This window comes from Strongylocentrotus purpuratus, unplaced genomic scaffold (assembly GCF_000002235.5).
Source record: "Strongylocentrotus purpuratus isolate Spur 01 unplaced genomic scaffold, Spur_5.0 spur5_scaffold_11, whole genome shotgun sequence".
Classification (NCBI taxonomy): domain Eukaryota; kingdom Metazoa; phylum Echinodermata; class Echinoidea; order Camarodonta; family Strongylocentrotidae; genus Strongylocentrotus; species Strongylocentrotus purpuratus.
The window spans coordinates 12,157,649-12,179,464 of NW_022145596.1; the positions used below are offsets into that span (position 1 = coordinate 12,157,649).

Genomic DNA, 21,816 nt, shown 5'->3' on the forward strand with positions numbered 1-21,816 from the left:
ATTATAAGGGTACGTGTCCCTCTAAAGAGTCGCTTTTTAAAAACATTCCTCTAAAACATTAGTCCCATTTTTAACAAAATATCACTTAACATGCATGGGTCCTTTTTTCCAATATTTCCAAAATGTTCGTGTGTTTGAATGGCAAACTCCCGAAAATTTTGAAAAATGGTCCTATATAATGACGAGGAAAATCTGCCAAAATGACCTTTTAAAATTGAGGCAGGGGTTTCGAGGCTTGAGCGGCACACCCGCCGTCTAAGCCACTGAGTATACCCCCCCCCCCTCCCCACCCCTTCCCCCTCCCCCCTCCGGGCACCATGTACAAACACGGGCTCACCTATACAATAGAGTATGAAAATTATGGTATTAATCACGAAATGAAGCAAAAAAGTGGAGCTGCAGGATGTTAGAGTTGGGATAAAGATAAGGCCCCGGATAAGGCCCACTCAATACTCGGTATATAACGGGGCATAATATTAATTTATAGTCAATATGAGAACAAGAAGATAGCGAGAGCAAGTTCTCTCCCGGCATGCCACAGAAGGCTATGTCAATGCCGCGGTCAGGAGGGTTATTCCTTTACCAGAACAACCGGCAAATTTGATACCATGCATGTGGTATATATGCCTCTAGAAAATACGCGAAAACTTTTGTTTTTTCGTGTCGGCGATTTTTGTTTTTGTTTAAAGATGGAAGATGGAGGTGGTAACATTAATTTTACCTTTAAAAAAAGAAGAAGAAGACGCCCCCCCCCGGTGCTCAGGAGGGGGGGGGGGTTATTAAACACAAAATAGAGCTCCCCCCCCCCCCCTACTGCCCTGTTGAGCAAAAAAAAGTGCTCACTACCGCGCCCCCCCCCCCCCCGCTTATTCGGCCGATCGGCTGAGTCGCCGCTAACTATTTTCTCACGAATTGGGCCCCCTCCCTCGCCGCCGGCTGGATCCTCCTCTGTGTCCGCCTTCCCTCCCCCCCCCCCCCCCCCCCCCCCATAAATGAACGAATGAATCCTGGATGTGCCACTGCTGCGTTGTTGTCGTAAATCACTGAGAAGTATTAATCAACAAATCGAGCAAAAAGAATTGTTCACAACAGATATGGAAAAGGCAAATGTGGAACATGATCCTATATCATTTTAATCACATCGATACCCGCATAGTCCCTTTACTTTCTTCGTTCTTAACATTTATGAAAAACTAAAAAACAGTTTTCCCTTAATCTTATTGTTTTCAAATAATAAAATCAGAATGCCTTTTGATGAGGTATAAATCTATTTCAAATTTGATATTTACATGTTCTCTTTTTTTTCTTTCTTCCTACCAGGGACCTGGAATAGAACTTCCTGTTCCTACCAACTGTAATATGCAACCATATAGATTGTGAGGCTTGGGATATTAAATGAGATGGGCTATTCGGCCAAAAATCTGAGCCTGTTATAGGCGAACGAAACAGGAGATCATGTGCCATTTTTTTTTTTTTTTTTTTTTTTTTGCAAGGCTAAATCCAATCTAGTCATAGGTATAAACTGATAGGCTTCTTCTTACATGCGCCTAACCACTTTCATCGACTCTGAGGGATGACGTTTCTGTTCCAGCGAATGGCCAAGTCCGAGTATTCTTCGCTGTCAAAGCAAGAGTTTGTTGTTGTTTCCTCCCTCCTTTCTTCCTTCCTTTTTCTTTCTTTTTCTCTCTTTCTTTCTTTCTCTCTCTTATATGTGCCTGTCTTACCCTCTCTTTCTCTCTCTCCTACTTTCTTTCTTTCGATCTTTCTTCTTGTTCTTTATCTTCTTTTCCATACGGTTATTTTCTATAGTCAACTTCAAAGTATATTGATCCAATATTAATTATATTGGTGGTGGTGGTGGTTATAAAGTCTCACCTCCCTGTTTTACCAGACTGCTAAGAAAGCATAAATGCTTGGAAGTAAGCAACCAGACGGCCGACGGCTTTAGGTCCTCTTCATATGAATCCTCCTCTTTCTCTCTCAAGGTCACCTTTTTCCTCTCCATATCCACTCTTCTTCGTCTAATCGCCTGTTTTTAATTATTTTGATTTATATTCTATTTCTGACTTGATTTCTAACTCTTTTTCCTCTCCCTTTTTCTCCCTCGCACTCTATCTCTGTCTATCCTTTTTCTCTTCCGTACACACAAGTTTTTCTCTTTTCATTCATTTCCATGTAAACTCAGTACCAAAAAAGATGAAACAAAAATACTCTAATAAACATAATAAGTATTTTTCATACAACACAATGTTGAGGCTTTAATCAGATGTTTCGCCATAAAATATCCTCTTCTGAATGAAATATCATAGCAAGTGTTGGTTAAAGATGTATAATCAATATATAGTGAAAGAAAAAGAGAATATTATCAGATCACAACAAAAACTGGAAAAATATTGTAAATAATAGACATTGAATAAATATCTGGCGGATCAAATGCTTAAATTGATGTTCTGTGCATGCATTGAATGTCATTTCATTTTGGTCTCCTTTAAATGACTGCACAAAATTATATGCCCTGATTCCAAGAATTCTTTTCTTTTACAACGCACAGGATATTTCACTTCCCGTATCTTCATCCCCATCCAAGGATCCTGTTATATGAAATGGATGACTTGGGTGTGGTACGTGTACGTCATTTTTTAAACAGAAATCAACAGATACGGTACCTCCACAAAATGTAAAACATGTATGACAATTAAAAACATTCATTATAAACAAAATTCTGAATTATTCATTTAACATTCGTGCATTTCAGTACACTATGAATAAAATTCTGTGTCATAAGAATGATAGTTGCTTCCATGAATTGAATATACCTTGAATAACAAAAGGCATACCTCTTGGTCTGTATTGAAAGTGTGCAATTCTTGGAACTTTTTCAACATTTTACAAAAATTATAATTATAATGATACCAAATAATAGCCCAGAAGAGAGCTGGTACAACAAAATATATATCTGTACTAGATTTACAAGTTAACCTACACAAAACCAACTAATTCTAAAACAAATAGTTACTCAGTATTATCTAAACTCTATAAACGGAAATATTCAACGGTATCTCTTTCACTTTACAATAAATTTGTTTAGCCTACTGCACCAACAGTTTGAATACACAGAGCCTACTTATTGTGTAAATAAATAATTAAATCAATACATATATTAAACACATTTCTTGAGTTGAAACTTAAAATACATGGCATTGGCAAACCATGATTCACCCAAAGTATCCCTCTGATTGTTAACATTGGACACTTGGTCAATTAATCAATTTAAATAAAACTTTTTAAAAACCACCATGTCAGTAGAGAGGATAGATCGATGTACTTCTGTGCTCAAACAAAACCAAGATAAGATATAAATAAATGAAACATTAATGCATATTACAATTGACATCATTGGTCAATGTTGTTTCTTCATCTGCCTTGTATGAAATGTATCTTTCATGCTGGCAATGAGACTTAAAGAAAATGCATTTTCAACTTTAAAACCCCCTTTCTTTCCTAATCCCACCACAAATCAACTGGAAAAAGTAATAAAACAACTTTAAAATAATGTTGATCTTGATAAATGTGGGCAGAAGAAAAAGAATCGGGCCTTAGTCATGGCGTTGAATGAAAAGCTCAACTCACAATATAAAAATATATATATCTATTGCAATAAAACACAACAAAGACACAACAAAACTTATTTTAAAAGGAAATGCTACAGCCACTGCGTTCAGAGTCCTCCGATTGCATTAAGGCGTTATACAATCTGGGAATACTGTCAGATGAAATTTAAGAAAAAATGAGGTCCTCTGTTTTTTCTGCCTATCATACAATTTGCAGTGTCTGAGACATGGGCAGAAAGTCCTGCCTACACATACAAGTGATATAGAAAGACCATTATGATCATTACGTTACTCAATAAATCATACATTTTCCCTCCTCTTATTCCCCTCTTTTCAACTTACAGGTTTTCTAGAATAACTTCAATGACATACATAGGTCCAGATCCTTGACCATATTACAGATTTACTTTTCTATTTCTCACTCATATATGCTTTACCCTATGCTAAATGATACAAAACTATATACACATAAGCTTTATTATCATAAGAATGGCAAGGAAATATAAAGACTTTTTTTTGCATACTTTTTTACAACCTATAGTTTTTAATATTTTTTTTTTCAATATATGTTTGGCATTAACTTGTTGGAGGGTGGGAAGTAGTAATTCTTTCCCATGTCCTTTCCAGATTGTACAGAAAACATGTACATAGTACATCTTAATGGCCATACACACAATAAATAACATTTTAAGATTTTTTTTCTTTTGCTTTTTTACATTTATACATCATACATAATATGCCTATACAACAAGATACTTTCACCCTTCATTTTGTTTGTACAGATAGATTATAAAAATCGTAACCTTCACTTTAAGAATATCTAGATCGATTACAATTTTGAGCAGCACCACAAACAGAAAACACATTTGAAATTAATAGCACAAGAATTACAAAACAGCAGAAGTGCAAGATGAACACAAGTGATCAATAATAGACAAAATTTTGGCTGCGGTCTACGCTACAAATCGTGTCTCAAGTTTGGAGTATAAATTTGCCGTGATGAATATAGGAGTGAAATATAGGTACAATGTATCGCTCCTTTAGCAGCAACAGAGAAAGCAATACACAATTTTGTACCATGTGAGAATGCAAAATCCCTGATAAGTTTAAAGCTTGCTTAACCATCTTTCATTTCTCCTAGAGATCGAGTTCTCCTTTTTGCATGGTAGCTTTAGCTGTCATACCTTTCAATTTCACCTGTATCAAATATTATTGGAAAACATTTTTGTAATTTTAATAATTTGATACATCAAGGTATTTGACCCTGCTATGCAAGGTATGCATCTATGCCGATACAAAGAGGTAAGTTGTGTTCTCCGGTCCTACATATGAACATCTAGCTAGAATTTTAAAGCTCAGACTCCATAAGCACAAAAGGGTCCATGTCCAAACGGAGGTTGACTTTGTGTCCATTGTACACAAATCTTTTGAGATCACAACATACCAAATAAGCAAATTTCAAGAGATATGAGAAAAATACTGTCAGTGTGATATTATTACAAGTATCATCATGGAATACAATCTTATCGGTAAGACACATATACATTCAAACTGCAAGCATGCAGTGAGAAATATAGTTGGCACATGGCTCTCATCCCTTTGGTGGCTATTTCAGCACATTATTAGGCAACAATAAAGTACACCCCGTAACATCTTATCCAAAAAGATTTAATAAAGTTAATAAAATCAGGACCCTGTCATCTTAGAGTGTTGCAAATGATCCAAATAGATCACAACCTGACCTCGTTTCATGGGTGATGGTCAGCTTGCATCTAAGATTGATGAACTTTAAATAAATTTGGATCAATCACAACTCTTTGAGACAGAGACAGGGCCTTGGGCAACAGCTGTTGTGTGAGGTGGTTTGTACTACAATAAAGTAAAACAAAACAAGAAGTGCAATGATAAACCATGCTGAAGCACGGATTTGCAGCAGTTATATGTAAAATTTGTCTCTGATCTGCAGCCATGTGGTAAAAGCAAGTGCCTTTTCGTTTCACAGCACTCATTTTCTTTATTTTTGCTATACATGTCAGAGAAATATTTTTAATAATCTGTTAAAAATATATACATCAAACCCAAATCAGTACACTAAGTAAACAAGGTCTAGGCACTGTTCTTACAAAAGAAGTCTACCCCTAACGTAGGCTTAACATCAAGGGTAAGAACACATATACATTTTTTTTCTTCTCAATATATTAGTTAAATTTGTACATACATCAAAAAACAAGATATCTACACAATGTTTCTTTTGATTTTGGTTACATAACATTACAAACATGCCATGGTGAACAAGACCTACAAAAGAAACATATCTTCTGGGCTGACATTTCACAACTAAAACGCAGGTGAAGCTATCGCTTTGCAAAGGTGAAACCCTTAAGTGACTGGAATGGAAGTCAGTGGGGGGTGGGAGGACGGGAGACTCTCGTCCCCGTCCTGCTGGCGCACCTCCTTCCCGCAGGATCCAGGGGGCGTGACGGTGGTCTTGCCCCCCTGGGCGGAGATGGCCGGGATCGGACATGTCGGCAGGGTCATGTCGCACTTTCCCTTGTCAATGAGCCGCTTCACGTTGCCGTACACATTCTCATGGATCTCGCTTTTCTTGCGCTTGGCCTTGTTGGGGGTCGCTTTCTGGGAGTTGACCACTGGGGGTGAGACGGGGTTAGGGGGCGAGATGGGACGCGTGCTGGGCATGCGATGGGAAGCCGAGTGACCAAAGAGCGTGTAAGTAATCAGCTCTCGGCTACGAATCAGCCACTGGTTGTCAACCTACATGGTGTAAAAGAAGCAAAGACAAAATAGACATGAATTATTTTGCAAGACAAAAATTAAACACGGCAGAATCTTACAAAATACATGTAAGTAAATATGTAAGGAATGCTGATCTTTCACAATCGTTTTTCGATTTTCATGGCTCATGAAAGTTTTAAGCAAACTGATAACTTAAATCAATCTTAGCAAATAAAGCATACTGTATCAAGGTTCTGAATGATTGATCTAGTAAAATATCTTCCAATTTCTCCCAAGCATAGAGTGGAGTGGATTAGACAAACCTTTGTCAATTGTCTGGAAAAGGTATTAAATGGGGATTTATGCAATGAAATAGATCATTCACTGCCTGAGTGAATATTCTCCTTACCACGTCTATATTCGAAGGTAACGGAATGCTACAATAGATCTGATAAGAACAATAGCTACATTTATAATGCACACAAACCTGTCCCGAGGGATGCTAAAATTCTATTACGTTGGTTTTACTAGACAAGCTGGCAGACGGTGCTACAAGCAATCAAGAAACTACAATACTTTCTACCAGGCACCATTTATAAACCTGGGTTGAGAGTGGCAAATGTGCAGTACTCACCCCAACCATGCGCTGCAGCACAATAGTAAGGGGCAACCAGTCCTCAGCCAGCACCTCCAGTTCCAGGCTGAGCATGGCCAGGGCAAGGGTGGAGCCCCGGCATGCAGCCAGCTGATGGTTGGTCATGCACTGGCTCAGCCGGCCGGTCAGCATGGAGAGGTGACGGGAGGGGGTCATATGGTGCAGGTCTTCCAGCAGGGTTGGGCGTTGGGTCATCAACAAAGCATGGAACTAACGGGGAGAGAAAAAGAACAGGTATAAAGATGTGTTCTTTTCTGTATCTTATTCTGATATAAGACATGATAAGAGATTGAACACAAGGGAATGGACTTTAAAATTTTAGTACGCTCCAATGTGAACTGCCATTGCCTACAGATGGTGATAATCTAACACAAGTATTCCAAGGAATGGGTTAAAATTGGTCATATACTTATATGACCAATGTTTACCTACCAGGTATTCCTTATAACAAGTTCAAATTTGATCCTGTTACGTTATTTATTATAAACAAGACTACATGTATATCAATGTTATAACTTCCAGAGCCTATGACCTACAAGCATTGCTTTCTCTTTGTTCGTATAAAATACCACATAAACAACAAAACGTAACATGCCAAATGTAATAATGTATCATAAAACATGCAAAATATAAAAATAAACCGAAACTGAAACTGAACTGAATATAGACAGGATGAGACAGAGTGATTTCCACAGTTGGGCTAAGCATTATCAAACCTCTCTGTAAAGAGATATATTTTTTGTAAGAGCTCTTTCTGGATTTGCTAGAGTAAAAGTGAGGTATTTTTACTGCAAGACTGATGTACTTGACCACATTTTACTTCTAGGTTGTTCTTTTAGGGCTTTCAAAGTTCATCATTCTTCATGCAAATGTGTTTGTTGTGTTGTTTTTTTCTCACTGATACGATGTACATGTACATCTCCAAGCAACCATGGTAACCATGCCATGTTAAAATTCCTTCCAGGTGACCATGAAAACTACATGTACAATCATTAATATGAAATTCTATATTTATACTCTGCGAGAAAGCTGAAATGGAATAAAGGGTAAGAAATAAACTTACAATCTGTAGGAAGTCCAAGCCGTTAACGAAGTTCAGCTCCCACTTGAGTTTGTCGAGCACGACACGTTCCATGCGAAGCACTTCACTCACAGTACAGCCACACTGACTGTCACGGACAAAGTCCTGAGTTGCAGGGACCATCTAAAAATGAAGAGAAAATGACAGAATTAAACCAAGGTTAGAGGAATACATGTAAAATAATACATGTTAGTGATAACTCTTTTCACGTCATGGGAAATGTATACCTTTTAACAGCTACACAACAATCCTAAGGGCTGGGTCTTTTAAGGTACAAACTGATATTTAGGTAAAAGCAAAAGTGATAGAATTAAAAGCCCCTTTCAATATCTGGTTAAGTTCTGTACACAAACCAAAACACAAAACAAAAGTGCCTTAATTACCTGTAAATTTCATCTCTAACAGGAAAAAAATGCACCTGCACTTGGGATCATTTTGATTTTCAAAACAATTTGGATCAGTTTTCTATCAACAACAACATTGCATAGTTTCTAACACTGATCAAGATAAATGTCCTCTTTAATCTTCATAAAAACCATTTGTTTTTTAAAAACAAACTGATATTTATCAAACAAATATCTAATCTACATCAGGCTAATTTACCATTTGAGTATTGATATTCCAGGTTCATCCTGTATCACGTAACCATGTTTATCTATTCCCAACTTGATGGTTGATATACTAACTTGACCTTCCTTTTACTTATAAGTACAGATAAGGTTTGAAACAATACTGGATGAAGGTCATGATACTGTTTGTTATCTACAGGAATCAGACTGTTGTCAAGCTGGCTCTGTGTTTGTTTATGAAATAACTGCATGTTATTGTAAGAAGCTGAAAAAGTGCATTCACTGCATTGTATTCATTGGTATATACATGTGTACATGTACATGTATATTACAAATAAGTTTTACATTTCATAAACATGTCTTCATAGCCATGATTGATGAAGTTATGATGGTAGAAATTTCTAGGAATTTTGCATCCATTCGTATATTTCTTGAATTCATACAGATGTACATGCATATTACAAATAAAATATCCATTTCATGAACATGATGTCTCCATGGACATGATTAGTGAAGTTATGCTGGTAGAAATTTCTAGGAATTTTGCAGCTCATAAGTTTCCCAATGACGACACAATCTACGAACTTCCTCAAAACTTCCTGGAAGAGAAACTTCCTACTAGAACTACAGAAAGTTGCTTCCTTGAAGTAGATTCACCTCAGTTTTGCCAGTGTGATCAAATACTTAAAAACTAAAATATGGGAAGATAATCACAAAATCAGGAACTTGTATCAGCAGGGGAAACTCACTGTACAAATTACCTGGAAGTTATTAGGAAATAAGTCCTTCCTGATAAACTTCCTGATATTTTCAGTTTGGCTGCATGATTCCCAGCTTGTCCTAATTACCAAACAAGTTTTTCAAGTTCCTGTTTTGAAAGCTATCTCTAATAGTTTGTGTCAATATCCATTTGCTCGAAACTAGAAGTTTTTTAATAATGTTTATGTTTCTTCCATCACAAAATATTTATTCTAAAATAAATAACCAACCTAATAAAATGGACATGAAACTACATAACCTTGATGGTATACTGATAAGATGATATCAATCAGATTTTAAGTAATTACCTCATCTTCTTCTTTCATCTTAGCAGCCAAGAAGAAGCATGTGATGGTGATGCAACGCAGGTACTTGGGCCTTGCCTGTAGCAAAAATACAAAGAAAATTAAACAGTTTATTTCAAACTGTTGCATCAACAAGGTATTCCTTCAGAACCATATATTCATTTCACATAAGCAAAGATACTTGTGCAATATAAGTAATACAATACCTTCAGACTTGTGATGTTCAACCACTCAGTTGGAAATTTGGAATGAAAGTTATACAGTGGTTGTTGATGAGCAATTTAATAATTTTGCTTGTAAAGCAGCAGGTACACAGGTGAAGTAAATGTTAATAACACTTGCACAAATCTCTACAAAAGGGGGAAATGGGAGATTTACAATTGTACATTTTTGTGTAACCCACCAGGAAAGTACAATTTTCACTCAGGCATTAGAACATCTTCTATTTTAGTCTCAGACTCTTAGCCAAGGAGACCAAATGGGTGAAATTACTGTACTGGGACTCGCATTTGTTTTGGAATTTCAGGATGGATCTGAATGTACAATTGTGTTTATATTTTTTTAGAGAGAGCCAACTTTCCCCCAACTACACACAATGTACTTGTACGACCACAGAACATGACGCCAAGAGGGGTTATGGGGTCAGATTTGTGGGTAACTATGTTATCTCCAAGGCCTCTTCAATCTAGATCAATATGTAGATCAAAGACAGCTCCTTTCTTGAGACGATTAGTAAATTGATAGTTGTGACCTTGCCTATAAATATGTAGTCATCTAACTGATCTAGTAAAGTACATGCAAAAAAATTGGCTCCTAACAATCAGCTCAAGCAAGGGGGTGTGGGAAGGGGAAAGAAGAAAGGAGAGGGTGAAAGGGGGGAAAGGGGGGAAAGGGGGGGAAGGGGGGAAAGGGGGAGGGGAAAGTGGGGAGGAGAGGGGAGGGTCAATGGGAAGGAGCGAGATGGGGAGGTGGACACTGGACAGTACAAATATCATACTGTAGTTTCAAATATTCAGGAAAGCTAACTAAATGTACAGGTAGGACTATTCTGTAATGTCAGGGAGGCCCCTCCCACCTCCCTAGTAAAGTCGTGTCATACAATTTTGTGGACGTACTAAGTATGAGACATTTCACGTGATCTGATGACAAGTAAACAAGACTGATTCAATCAAAAAGGGTCACATGACCAAACAGCTGAATTTTCCCACCTTCCTCACCCTTCAAATCTGTCGGATATGATTAGAATCCAAAGTTCACTCATATGCCCCGCTTATATTTAGCCCCGACTTCTCGCTTTACTGATGAGAAGAGGAAGTATGATAATCTCGAATCTCCTACTCTTCTAAATACAGTGCATTATTAGACGGATCATGTAATTTATCGCAGTTAAGGGAACCCCAGAATCAACTTAATATAAGGATTATGTTCCCTCCATTAGGATTTAATAGATTAGTTTGGCACAGTTTTGCCAATCCATCTGAGATACTAATCCAATACATTTGAAATGTATTACTGTATTGCAAGTTGAAGTATTATACAGTATATCTGATCAGACAGAATTGAATGTAATTCATAAGATCAAAACAGGATGAAGTTAATAAAAAATTGCATAAGACTGTAAATGTACCATGCATTTCATTACATACATGTACAGGTATACATGTACATTACCCTGGACTATCTTTTATGGAAGTTTGTGTTTTTCTATCATGTACTGTCAAAAAAAAAAAGGTGCCCTCACTGCCTTGTAAAGTAATATTTAGAAATTTTCTGAACTTTCCTTTGTCTGATCAATATAATCAAACCTGTTAATGTACATGTTATAAGTACAGAATTTTTATTTTTTATTTCAATATACCTTTGAAAAATTTAGCATTGGCTACACAGGTATTGTGGACCAACGACAAAAATGAATCACTATTTAACACTTAAGTAACAGTCTTTAATTTTTGTAAATCAGGCTTTTCATTCCAATAAAATAATGTACATGTACATGCATACATGAAGAGTATATATCTGCTGCTTCGAGCGGTCTATTTTATTCCAATTGAGTACAAGTTATGCAACGTAGGCTATAATGCTAGTACTGTACATAGACATTCCCAGGCTCTGTGTTGACTTGCCAGTCTGAACAACAGGTAAGTAAGACCTCTAGATAAAGCTGTATCACCTTGAAAGGAATCACGTACAATGAGATCTCATTCTGAATATCACCTTCATACAGTGTAGTTCTGTATAAATACTGGTAGCAACAATACACAGTATTCATGTGTCAATTCAATACACCCAGAGAGTCCCAGACTAGACACAACTGATCAGCAGTGGTAGTGCATGACATGGTAGTGCATGACATGGCACTTGCATGATCACGTCCACATCAGTCTAAACAGGCCTTATTACATACAACAGCTACACATGCATGATGCATGTACCCAATGTGTGACTGGTCTATGAAACTCTGTTTAAACATATTTTTGACACCTGTCAGATCAGATTTCGCATTCCCCAAAACGTCAAGGTTACCTGTGAATGTATGTCATACATGTAAGGGCGCTATATGTCAGAGCATTCAGATTTTTTTTTTCTTTGAACAATAAAGGGTATATACACTGTATGTAGAACTGTAGGTTATTCTTGATAATTAATTGTCTTGTTACAATGTGTATGAAACAATCATCTTGTGTAGGCCTTCTAAATTCTAATGTTACGTGTAGTCTGCTTGGAGAAGTTGGAGACCCCATATGTTCATAGTTTGTACAGGAAAAAAAAATTTATCATCTGTTCAGAATTTCCATCTAATTTCCTTTGGACTAGCATGTTATAATTCTCTCATTTTTTATTTCTTTTTGGTCAATATCCCAAATTTTAGTAGAGCTTTTGGGGGATATTTCTTCATCTTAAATTCTCAAGGTTAGATACATTTGTATATAAGCTACTCTTATGAATAATTTCAATGTTACAATTCATATCAAAGAGGTGCAAGGTAAGGAATTGCACATTTTGCATCTATTAGGCCTACATGTAAGTTTGACATACCGGTACATGTATACGTACATGTGGGCCTCCTTACTGATAAATGGCAAAGCCCATCAGGTGCAGCTGCTTATTACGTGGAGTGTGCAATCATTTAATTGCATGAGACGTGAACATGTGTAAGCAATTAACCTCTTTATACTGAACAAATTAGTTGATAATAAATGGGCATTACATTTTATGCTTTTAGAGTGTTTCTAGAATGATTCTGAATTTGAAGGCTAATAGCTAGCTTGTATTGTGCTAATATACAGTTTAGCAGGTTAAAAGGCTTTTGACAGGTTTCTTATATTTGCAAATAAGCTATTTTTATCAGTTGAGCTAAGATCCAAGTACAAATATATTAATGCCCTTTCAAAATATTCAAGCCTTTGAATAAAAGATCAATATAGATAATTTACAAAGAAGTGTGTAAGGCCTAAGGGGCACACACACATACACAGCTGTAAATATACTGGTACACTATAAAAGTCAGCATTACATTCAACACAGAGCTATAGAGTCCAGTGAGCAGATGCCGTAGAACAGTATAGATCATTCCAGACTGTTCCAGTATATTGAGTTGGTAACTTGAGCCAACAGGTGAGTGGGTCAGGGTCAACAAACTATTCTCCAAAAGTCAAATTTCTCCTCTATAGGCTCTATTTATCCATACAAGTTAAAATTGAGAAATCTAGTTTATGGTACCTGTATGATGCAATATGATGTAAATGTAAGTTACAGTGTTTATTTCCAATATTTCATGTGAGTTACGTCACTCACGTTGCTATACAGGAAGGATTATAGACTTCTGACCAAAAGCACACAATCCCACATTTTTGTGGCTTGTGACTCAAATGAGAAGGGAAGGGAAGGGAAGGGAATAACAGTTATGACACATTAGGACAGTTATGTAGCAAACAATCTGATTGAATACCTTGATAGCCATATAAGGACAAAGGTCATAAACAAACCTCTATTGCAGCTTATAACATGTTTACCTCATTTAAATAACTGTAGCTTATATCACTGAGCTATAAATTATATATGTCTTGTCATGTCATGACATAATTGACAGGTTTCAATAAACTATGTGTAGGCCCTCAATCAACGTATCAATCTATTGAAATTCAAATTCAAACAATTGCATGTACATCTAAAGTGTGATGTTAATGATGAAAACTTTGACATGTATAATTTAATATAAGGGGACTGACTTGGGGTACACACTTGGGTTATAAATAATACTACTAGTAAATGTAATTATGTAATAAAAATTATAATATGTAATTTACATGCATGATGCAATAATCTGAATGAAAACAAAGGGTATAAAGGTTATTTTACAATCTGGACATACAGTTTACCAAAGACTTTGTTAGGCAGTTAAGCCGCAGTATATTACCATCCTTCCTATTTGTGCTACATTTTTTTTTTCTTCATATTTTTTATAGCAGCTTCAAAGAGCTAAATGATAGTATAGTATTAATGACTGCTTTGAGAGAAATAGTTGTTTTTATACGCTCAAGGGAAGGTTAGAATTGTGCTATTGCCCCGAGGCGTGCCGAGGGCAATAGCCCGATTGTAACCTTCCCGAGAGCGTATAAAAACAACTATTTCTCGAATATTAAAGCAGTCATTAATACTTTTATATGCCAAAAAAAAATAGAATAAAAAATAAAAAATAAAAAAACTTTTGTCGAAGATGGGATTCGATCTCTTGCGTACAAAAGGAGATGTCACTAAAGTCAGCGCCTTATACCGCCCAGCCATCGTGCTTTGTTAACATACTTTGCAGTTTTTTCTAATATATAGATTAAAATGGATTGAAAACGGCTTCGAGTGGTGGATGCTTCGCGGCTGCTCGATTAAACGGGCCCTTCTTTTAATTTTGCAATGCATATTGGCACGAACTTAGATCAAGATCTATCGGCAGATGTTGTTTTTTTGTTTTTGGAAGTTTATTTTCGTCTTCATGTCAACAATGCAAGATAAAATTGTCGGTAAGATCGATCGAGATTCAATTGTATTGAAATTACCGACCAATTCTTCGCACACGTACGGTATCCTCGATCGCTCAAACCATTTTTTAACATGTAAACCTATGGGGTAACCATGGAGACTGACCTATTTTCCCAATAACCACGGTTATTGGGAAAATAGGTCTGTTTTTACAGGAACAGTTAAAGTTTATGAATGCAATTTTGACCAATCAGATTGCTGGATTACTTAAGTGAGGTATATAATACAGGATAACTCCCAGTATCTGATGATATGGATTTTCATATACTACAAATTATAATTTTTTGCAAATTCAAAGAGTATATCTAATTTGTAGTACAATAAGTGTACCGGTAAATACATGTAACAAATCTGGGGTAATAGTTTACAATTTTTTTTAAAGTGGTGACTATAATTAAAATTCATTTTTCAACTACAAATTTCGGTCTGTTTAACATGAACATCACGCACAGATGTTGGATATGAAATTGTGTTCCCATCAACCAGGTATTGATTTACTAATTTTTAAATCATAAATAACACTACATGTAAAATTATATTTCACACTTTGCACAGTGAATTGTACTTTTGACTGCCATTAACACTCAGCTGTACAATTTATTGATTTTTCCATTTCCTGTCTGGTAGAGTTTCATAGGTTCGGATGCGATGTGGTACATTTGTTAACTATAGCAAGGAAGCAATTGGCAACCCTGACTTTGGTATGATACTATGATTATAATTAATTGTTTTCTCACATATTTGCAGCCAGTAAAGTCCCACAATTTTAGATGTACGACAACATGTACAAACCAAAATGTGAAATTACTTGGGGAAATACCCCAATTATAGGTATAATTTGTAACATGCAAAACAAGGAAGCTTGAATCCAAAGGGAGAAGTGACGTACATAATTTAACTGGCTGGTTTCCAAAAATACCGGTACCCAATTTGACTGAACCCCACCCAAGGATGTCAATTGTCTAAGAAATAACAATAGTTCACTTCACAATGGGTAAAACAGCACTATGCACACTAACACAAGGCCATCTCAATGATCTCATAGTTCAGTGAATTTTAGATCTTGGGGGGCCACTAAGTTCAATACGGTAAGTTCAATACGGTAAGTTCAATGTGTCTCAGTTCCCTTTTGGCTTTCATTTCATGTACTGACTTGTTGGTGATGTAATGTACATGTACAATGTATGTACAAGTCAATAATGTATGTTGTACACGCATCGACTGTCTGTGTCTGATTAATATCTACATGTGAAGACAACATGATATGAATCATCCAGAAGAAGAAGAAGAAGAGGAAGAAGAAAAAGAAGAAAATACAACATAATAATGTACATACATGTGCATCTACAGGTACTAAATGTCCCTTTAAGTGTGGTTAGACATCTATTACATTGGAACAATACACACAAGATGTATTCTAACTAAAAACACTGAAAGTATACTGTACATGTTCAGTATGTAGGCCTACATATGATATACAACATGGATTGAGGCCGATGTATTTACATAGGCCTACATGTAGCATCCCTACCCGACAGCAGCTACCCCTACAGTTGTATTTATCATTCCTCTCTGCTGGAGGGGACATTTGAGGATGATTATTATCACAGTGATGACTGCCCCAGATACGTGAGTCACATCCATCTAATTTAAGAAACCTGTTGTCAGTGATAGTGACCTGGATGTAGGCCCTACTGAGGGATGCACTGACTTACAGGGACATGGACTGACTAATACAAACCAGAGGCTAAATCAGGCAACACGTCAATTACCGCAGCCTTCCAAATACAAATGGACAGGGTCAACACTACAGGGTCCTTTTCTTATATCCCAAGGCAAACCCAATTTAGAGTTACATCCAAACATCGTTATTGAACAGATACCAAGAAAATGATGTCGGACTTAATGCATTTTTTTTTTTGAAGGCCTAGTATTAAAGGATGACAGTCTACAAGAAGGTCTACTTGATAACAGAAATAAAATTTATCAAAAAATAAAAAGCATTTTTTCCATGAATAATAGAATAGAAATACATGTAAGCCTCTACAGATTTATTCATGAAGGCAACCAGCATAAGTATGATACATGTAGCACACATCCTTGAAAACAGATTGTTTATTATGAAAAACAGTACATGTATATTGGCAAATAAACAAAGTACTGTAGGATGTGATTTTAGCACGGCTTAATTGTCTTCCATGTAATCCTACTCGAATTTGATATTCATGTACTGTGCCAAGAATTATTAGACGATTTCTGAATTCATGCCAAATCAAGTTGTGCAGAATGATTTATTTCCTTGTCTGCCCCAGTGGAAAAATGGTTGTCAACATTGTTCACTTTAACTTATTAAATCCTTAGCCTGAGATACATGTATAATGTTACTCTCTAGTCTATGACTATGGAATTTGTGCATTATTCTATAGTGTAAAAAAAAAAGTTATCAAACAGGTTAAAGATTGAATTGTAATACAGCTATTTCATGCTGTCTCTATAAAATACAAGGAATAGAGACATAACTTCAATGTAATCAAGTGTTGATAACGCTCATATTAAAGCCCCACTGTCCTACTTGTAGCTACTTGCTCCCTCTATATAGAAAACTTCCCAATCGGTGTCTGTTGGTCCCCCATGATCCTCTTTTTCTCATGTTAGTTGAGAGCTGAGTTAATGAGATAGCCACCTGTCAGTCACCTCGCTGTGTGGTCTAATCCCTTCTGGCCCAGTAGTATTGACGGTCTTTAACATATTTCTTAAAAATAATATTTTTTATTTACCTTCACAGCCATAAGGCACTGATCCAGCAGGGTAACACTCAGCATGTATGTCTCGGGACAGAAGCGGAACTTGACGTTCAACTCCAACAACCACTGCACCATTTCATCTCTCTGATTGGGCCCTATCTCAGTCTCCTACAAAGAAAAATATTTATTAAATTAATATAAGATATATGTCAATAAAAATAGAATTACAAAATAGTAATAAAAATGCTCTGATAAATCACTGATTTATTTACATGTATAAGAATACTGGTCATCATTGTTCCTTTAATTCATATTTTATTATGTAAATATATATTTTTTTTTCGGGGGGGGGGGGGGGATCCTAGTACAAGAGATTCCTATCATTGTAAAGAGCTTTCAGTACGTGTCCCATATAAAGCCCCGCCCCAAAGTATTGCAAACAACAGACAAGCTTAGACTGGTACCCACTTTACGTTTTGAAATCACTCAGGTGCATCCTTTATCTCGATGTCTAAACCCATTTTATTGCCTGTCCAAATACAATGTAAATGTACGTGCCCAGGTTTGAGCAAACAAGGCCTACTCAAAGAGAACAGCTGACCAAAGTAAACACAGCTTGTTCCCAGTTGACCCTATTTGATGACCCTCCCAGATCTGAATTGTTATCGCTTTATTTAATTCTAAAAATATGAAAAAACTGAAGGTACTCAAAAAAGATATACATGTACTAAGCGGTTATATTCAATATACATGTACACTGTAGGCACAGTATCTTAGTGAAATTAGTTTGGTTACTTTTACAGTGATTGATACTGTTATTTAAATGTAGAAAGTAGCGTGTTAATATGTAAAGCAGTTAACAAACTGAATTACAAAGTACTCTGTACCCTTGAATAAATGATAATTTAATCAAATCAAGTTGGTCTATGCATGAGAGAACACCACTAACTACAGGTGTTACTATTCAATTCAAGCAACAAATCAGATTCATATTTTTACCACAAATTTTCAACAAATCTCTATTTTTTTAGACTTCTTGGGAGTAATTTCAGTCTTAGACTTACACTATCCTGGGGGTCCTTGATGAGGAGAGGTTTCCATGACTGGCGTTCCTTGTTGATGGCGCTACACAGGCGACTGTTTAGCTCCTTCAACTGGACACGTTTAATTGGAGGGATGTCCAACATGATGACACCAGTCTGATTTAAAACACTCAGCTATCAAGGGAACCTGGACAAAAAATGGGGGGAAAATACAAAAGAAAATCAACTTGAAATCCAATATCAACACTTTCTTGTATGGCTCAATGCCTGTGTTTCACAAACAAGATTATGATCACTGTAGATCTGGTGTGGTGTGTGTGTGTGACGTTCATGCTGATGCAATTTTCAGGTTGAGGCTGAAACACAACAGCTACAGCTAGATCTTTGTGAAAGGAAGTTCAAATTTAGATTTATACAAAAACTAATTCAAGATAAAATCCGATGACCGGAGTATTCCCGCCTAGAAACAAAGTATTAATTAGGGCATTATAAATGTGAGCTATTATTATTTTCATTATTATAAAATTCAATCTCATACACTACATTGGAAATAATCCTTCTCTGTCAGCAAGAAGTAGATTTTCACACATGTTAAGGTTGCTTTTCCAACTTTTAATCCAAAATTAAGGCATCTAGATGATGAGTACATTGCAGGTGATTGAGGCCTAAGTAGCCCATTTTCACAAGACAAATCATGTAATTTATCTCATTGAACATTGAAATTAATCAACCGATCTGAAAAAAGTAATGGAACACACTCGATCCAGTGACGCAAAATATATATTGCATGTCAAAGCAAAAGGGAACAATAAAAAATAACAGAAGTTGACCTTAAACCTGTCAATCAAGAGGCCTTGAATGCACCCGATTAATACTCACCAGGAGTTTCATTATTATAACCATATAAAGTCTGAAAATCAACCTTGACCACAGAGAAAAATTGTATTTTACGGACAAACCCTAAGGCCACTTCTGGCAGTGACAGTTTACTATTGAAGATGTATAATTCATAATTTAGAAAAGTTTATGAATTATTTGCAGTAAATAAATAGACAACGGATACAGACAAGCAAGTGAACTTAAGAAATTCCAATTAATTAAATGACTATAAATTTTCTGATACAACGTTAAGTAACTACAGTGTAACTGATCTAAATGGATTGGCAGATTTCTACATATTTGACTATTTGAAGAAAAAAAGTAATATTTTGAAGAAAAAAAAGGATTTAGACCCTAGTAATATTTCTTTTTAGAGTCTTGATCTACTGTTAGTGTTACCCATAATTTGGCAAACTAAAGAGTTTAACTTTTCAAGAATAAAGTCTAGAAAGACTAGATCTAGACTCTAAATCTATAGTTTAGTAACAAAAAAATAAGGTGAAATAAAATACGAATAATTAAATAACAACTGCTATAGGTCTATATTAGTATGATTATGACTATGAGCCATCTTATTCTTAAGCTGTCATTTTTTTTGTGGGAGTTGGGGTTGCAAAATATTTGTCAATTTGTAGTTAATAATATAGAGTGAACTAGATAGATCTAGTCTAGATCTAAGTTGAAGTAATAAGTCTATTTCATCACGAGAGAATTTCAAATGTAACTTGTTACAAAGACCCTAAAATGGCAAAACAAACAATATCTGAAAGTGAAACGTGAACTCAAATTCAAAATCCAGAATGGCAGAAGGCCAACAGAAATAGGTACAGAAGTAATAATGGGTTCAGTAAACTGAACTCTTGACTTTATTTTCTTCAACCCGCCTAGATCTACTGACGACTGTAAACGTAACTCGGGTCAGGATAGGAGAATCTTGAGACTGGCCGGACAACAAAAAAAATTATGACAAAGACTTTGAAAGAGACAGATAACAAAACAAAGAACAAGGTTAACATTGTCATTATTAATTATGTTAAAATTAGACGTTACGAAGAAAAAAGAATACCCCAAAAATACTGATACCTACATATAATTATTACACAAAATCATCCATTTCCAAGACAAATGTTCCAACACAATTCCCGTTTGTTCCTTTCAACTTGAGAGTCGCCGTTTGTTTTGAACACTTCGTTGATCTGACTCTGAGCTGAGGTCCGTTGGGCGTTACTGCAGAAACCGCCCAAAACACAACGGAGAGCTAGTGGACTGAAGGCCTACCGGCATCGGGGGAAAATTTGAACAGAATCAGTGACTTACCTTCTCCCAAAAACAGCGGCACAAGCGATGCCTAAACGAACCACCCTGATCCATAAGCGTCCGTGAAGACTCTGAGGGCCAATTTAGTTCATAGTTACCTCCATTTTTATTATTTTACAGAATATTGGGTCTAAAAAGAAGAAAAATAAAATGCTATCCCGTACAAAAAATTGACAAGCGATAGCTTCGTACGGGAGACGCTTGTTTACCAAATCGACGGTCGACGATTGACATTGTTTACTGACCGCATAACTTGTCCTTGTAAGACAAACTCTTCCGCGCACAACCAAATATGTATTAGATTTATTTGCAATTTTGGAACGTAATAACTTAAATTGATTATGAATACAGTAGAAAATATTTACTCCCTGTCAAAATGTCTTATCTTGTCAAGTCATAAACTTGTTTTCTTCTATAATATCAGGATTACATTTTTACTTCTCCATTAGCGTATGATCATCAATCAGCTGATTGGTTGTGTTGAGGATCAGGACAACATTTTAGTGTATACGTCACGTCATAGTTCAGAGACTCAAACCCGGAAATTCCTTTTCTGTTATAACGGTATATTCCTTCATTTTAGCATAACCGAGTAATTTTAGCTATCAGAATAACTGGGGGAAATATTATATTATAGGTCTCTTTCTACATGAGAATTTCGATAAGATACACTGCTCATGAATGAGAAATATTTGACTTATAAATTCATATCACGGACGAAGCGGCGTAAACTATGAGCAGACGACGCTATTATGAATCAGCTGGTAGAAGTGCGCCAAATTTAAAACGGCTGCCCTGGCCTAGCGTACCGTACCTGGGAACAAAAAATCGTTTGTCTAGTGTCTACGTTCGCGAGGCGAGGCACAAAGGATTCTGTTGACTTCTTTGGCTTGGTCGGTTCGTCTATTGGCGGGAGTCACTTTGTCAATTTAACGGACTACACGTCATTAAAAAAATGTTTTGAAACAATCAAACAATGTACTGAGATATATAGGCCTACCCACAATAAAAAGCATTACGCCTAATGTAGTCCTCAGGAACCGGGAAACTCTTGACTCAAAAAATAATGTAGGCTAAATATACCTC

At 36.2% G+C, this 21,816-nt stretch overlaps 1 protein-coding gene across 2 annotated transcripts; it reads right to left on the bottom strand.

Annotated features, from left to right (window-relative positions):
- Positions 1–2,229: 2,229 nt before the first annotated feature.
- Positions 2,230–20,975, bottom strand: LOC589420 (cyclin-I). Of its 2 annotated transcripts, none has more exons than XM_789061.4 (7): positions 20,731–20,975; positions 18,556–18,721; positions 17,525–17,659; positions 9,717–9,791; positions 8,063–8,203; positions 6,979–7,209; positions 2,230–6,383 (listed from the first exon to the last, which is right to left on the bottom strand). In XM_789061.4, exons 2-7 carry the CDS (start codon positions 18,676–18,678, stop codon positions 5,991–5,993), a joined length of 1,098 nt encoding a protein of 365 aa, XP_794154.3. In that variant the 5' UTR covers positions 18,679–18,721; positions 20,731–20,975; the 3' UTR covers positions 2,230–5,990. The 2 variants fall into 2 exon arrangements, with proteins under 2 accessions (XP_794154.3, XP_030836522.1); XM_030980662.1 differs by lacking the exon at positions 20,731–20,975 and adding an exon at positions 20,501–20,612.
- Positions 20,976–21,816: the final 841 nt, after the last annotated feature.

Excerpts from the sequence above, each read along its gene's own strand:
- LOC589420 (XM_789061.4), bottom strand. The coding sequence starts at position 18,678 with ATGTTGGACATCCCTCCAATTAAACGTGTCCAGTTGAAGGAGCTAAAC. Across the intron at positions 8,204-9,716 it reads AGATGAAAGAAGAAGATGAG|ATGGTCCCTGCAACTCAGGA; the intron begins GTAATTACTTAA and ends CTTCATTTTTAG. Across the intron at positions 6,384-6,978 it reads TGCTGCAGCGCATGGTTGGG|GTTGACAACCAGTGGCTGAT; the intron begins GTGAGTACTGCA and ends TACACCATGTAG.